Source organism: Bison bison, unplaced genomic scaffold, assembly GCF_000754665.1.
Source record: "Bison bison bison isolate TAMUID 2011002044 unplaced genomic scaffold, Bison_UMD1.0 scf7180017864184, whole genome shotgun sequence".
NCBI lineage: Eukaryota > Metazoa > Chordata > Mammalia > Artiodactyla > Bovidae > Bison > Bison bison.
The window spans coordinates 2,779,969-2,782,737 of NW_011494756.1; the positions used below are offsets into that span (position 1 = coordinate 2,779,969).

At 49.0% G+C, this 2,769-nt stretch overlaps 1 protein-coding gene across 1 annotated transcript in view; it reads right to left on the reverse strand.

Moving 5' to 3' along the window:
- The window catches only part of ZNF827 (zinc finger protein 827), a gene marked incomplete at its 5' end in the record, with an annotated part of 157,663 nt that overhangs the window by 16,690 nt on the left and 138,204 nt on the right, over window positions 1-2,769 (reverse strand). Inside the window, 2 exons of the mRNA XM_010843699.1 lie at window positions 1,888-2,073; window positions 2,568-2,624. Of these exons, the coding sequence (XP_010842001.1) occupies window positions 1,888-2,073; window positions 2,568-2,624 (243 nt within the window). The remainder of the gene's footprint in view (window positions 1-1,887; window positions 2,074-2,567; window positions 2,625-2,769) is intronic.

Consider the following 2,769-nt stretch of genomic DNA (forward strand, 5'->3'; position numbering starts at 1 on the left):
TTCTGGGTGCCTGATGTCCTCTGCCGGCATTCAGAAGTTGTTTTGTGGAATTTACTTGACGTTTAAATGCTCTTTTGATGAATTTGTGGGGGAGAAAGTGTTTTCCGCGTCCTACTCCTCCGCCATCTTGGCGCCTTCCCACAAATCCTTCTCATTCTGGAAGTTTGATAAATATTCTATTTTCTTCAAGCCTTTCTAGGGTTGATTTGTTAACAGGGATGGGTAAGTTATGTGGAATTCTTTTGGTGTCAGTGTGACGTGAAGTACAGATGACTGTATTTTCCAAATAGCTGTTCAAATTCCTTAATGCCATTATTGCAACATTTAAAGACTGCAGCAAAATTTGCATTGAGAAAGCACCGGAGGGAATACCTTCCCTTCCTGATTTTTCTGCAGAGACAAGGAGCCAGAGAGGAAGAGAGTAAGGAAGAGTCAAACACCAAACAGCAGACAGTTCCTCAAATTCCTGCTCAGCACTTCATTTACCAGTGGGTCTTGCTTGGGTAAGAGGAGCCAGTAAGGAAGTGTGAAGAAGGACGTGGATTCTAGGGAGACTACGTAAAAATCTGTGATTCATGAGAGCTTATCCTGTAGGTCACAACCTCACTTAGGTAACAAGAAAGCACTCAGATCTCCCAGGGTACTGACGCACAAGACGCCCGTTCTTATGACAGGTAAATCAAATGGTAGAGTCTGCCTGCGTGCATCTTCCTGATACAGGGATCCAACTCGTGCCTCCTGCATCGGCAGGGGGGGGTTTTTTTTTTTTTTTTTTTTTTTTTACCACTGAGCCACCAGGGAAGCCCCATTATAGAGTATACATACTGTATACATATCATAACTTTGCAATCACACAGCTTGTTGATTACAGACGTAGACTGACATATTTTGGGGCAAATTCAAACACCTCAAAGCAGCAGCTAGATACAAGAAACCCTCATTGTGAGACTATTAGCTTATAACTAGGGGTCACAAACTATAACCCTTGTGCCAAATTTAACTTTGTGTTTTTGTAAATCAAGTTTTAGTGGAACACTGCCATGCCCACTCTTTTACATATTGTCTGTGGCTACTTTCCATCCAATGGCATGATTGAACAGTACTGACAGCAATTGTATGGCCTGAAAGCCTGAGATACTTTCTGGCCCTTAAGAAATACGCTGCTTAGCACCCCTAAGTTATAGAATAGGATAGAACCTTATTCCCTAATAGCAGCAGCACTAAAGGCTTCTACTGTGGTAAAGGAGAAACTTCTTTAATGCATTTCACTCTGGGCTCTCTGTACTAAGAAGGAATCTTCCCCACTATCTCAGAGGGAACAAGATATTGCTGTGTTCCTCGTGGCAATGAGGAGGTGAGTGAGCCTGCAGCGGTTACTCGGGAAAGTGAAGTTTCCAGTGACGACAATTAGGTGAGCAAGTCCAACATTTCTCCAGGCGTTAGTTTCTACGGTTTCCTTGGGGTAGTGTAGAGGGGGCGTGGATCGGGGTGGGAGGAAGAAGGTTCTTGGCTGGGTTGAGGCACACTTTGGGGTGGAGAGGGTTAGAAGAAAGGAAAGTGTAACAGAAAAGAGAAAAGAAAAATCTGAAAGCCAGTGGAAATGGAAGCGAGGCTGGCCTTTCCCTCCACTGGCCACTCCAGAAATGCTGAATTTAATTTGTCTTGGATGTGGGTTTCCCAGCTCACCTGCTGCCCACGGTGCTAATGTGGTTACAGTCAGAAAACCGACCGTAAAGACGCACCTCCTCGCTCAGCATAACGGCTCTCTGCAGACCTCCGAGTCAGAGCTGCTCAACTTACTGACAAAAGCAAGCTTTTATTGCTGTTGGCGCCACGGAGCCACGGCAGCCAGGAAAGCAGAAAGAGACGGTTCTCGTCCATGCACACCGCCAGCACAGCTGTCAGGGAAATGCCCCTTCCCAAATCCGTCACGGGCCGAGGACGCAAGGGGCAGATCCATTGCCTGGGGCTGGCGGTCAGCAACCTCTGCTAGTGACTTGTAAGCAAAAGGCAGGGGGAGCGCCTCTTCATGGTCACTTAATGACTGCACGCTGGTGTCATTCGTAACCATCACTTGGGAGCGGGCGAGTGCGTGGTGGAGTCAAATGTTAACATTGTCAAATGGACGGAGTTAACCAGCACGGCCTTAAAGGAAAGGAAAGCGCCGGCCAAAGTCTTGGCTGCAGCCTTGAGTGGTTTCAGGAGAAGCTGGTTTTCTTTGCGCTTGTACAGAGCTGCCATTCATCGCCCTGGGGTGGGAGGGGCAGGGCTGCAGTCTCAGGGAAGAGGAGGGGAGCCTGCAGAGCTAGGTGAGCTGGGCTCTGACCCCAGAAAACAAAGAGCGGCAGCCCTCTGCCCAGGGTTGCCAGGGGCCATCAGAATAGCGTGGACACAGCGGGCTCCAGCAGGGAAGTGGTCAGGGCTGGTTGTAGACCTTGAAGAGAAGACCTGACCTCTGTGAAGCCTCAGTGTCTCCCTGTGTGGTACACCCACAATAATACGGACAGCGGAGCGTGGTCAGAAGAGATCACAAGCCTAGGGCGTCATCAAAGCTCCATAACTGTTACCTATGATGATGATGACTGGGATGAGGGACAAGCAGAGCCTCTCAACTGCATCTGAGCCTGTGAATATGTCAGACAGGCGAGGCATCAGCCGGGCCAGGCAATGGCCTTGGGGCTACAGGACAGCATCCTCTTGGAAGGAAATGTCACAGTGACGTGGATGCCCGTCAGGCGAGGCGGCAAGGGGTGGGGGAGAGAAGGGAGG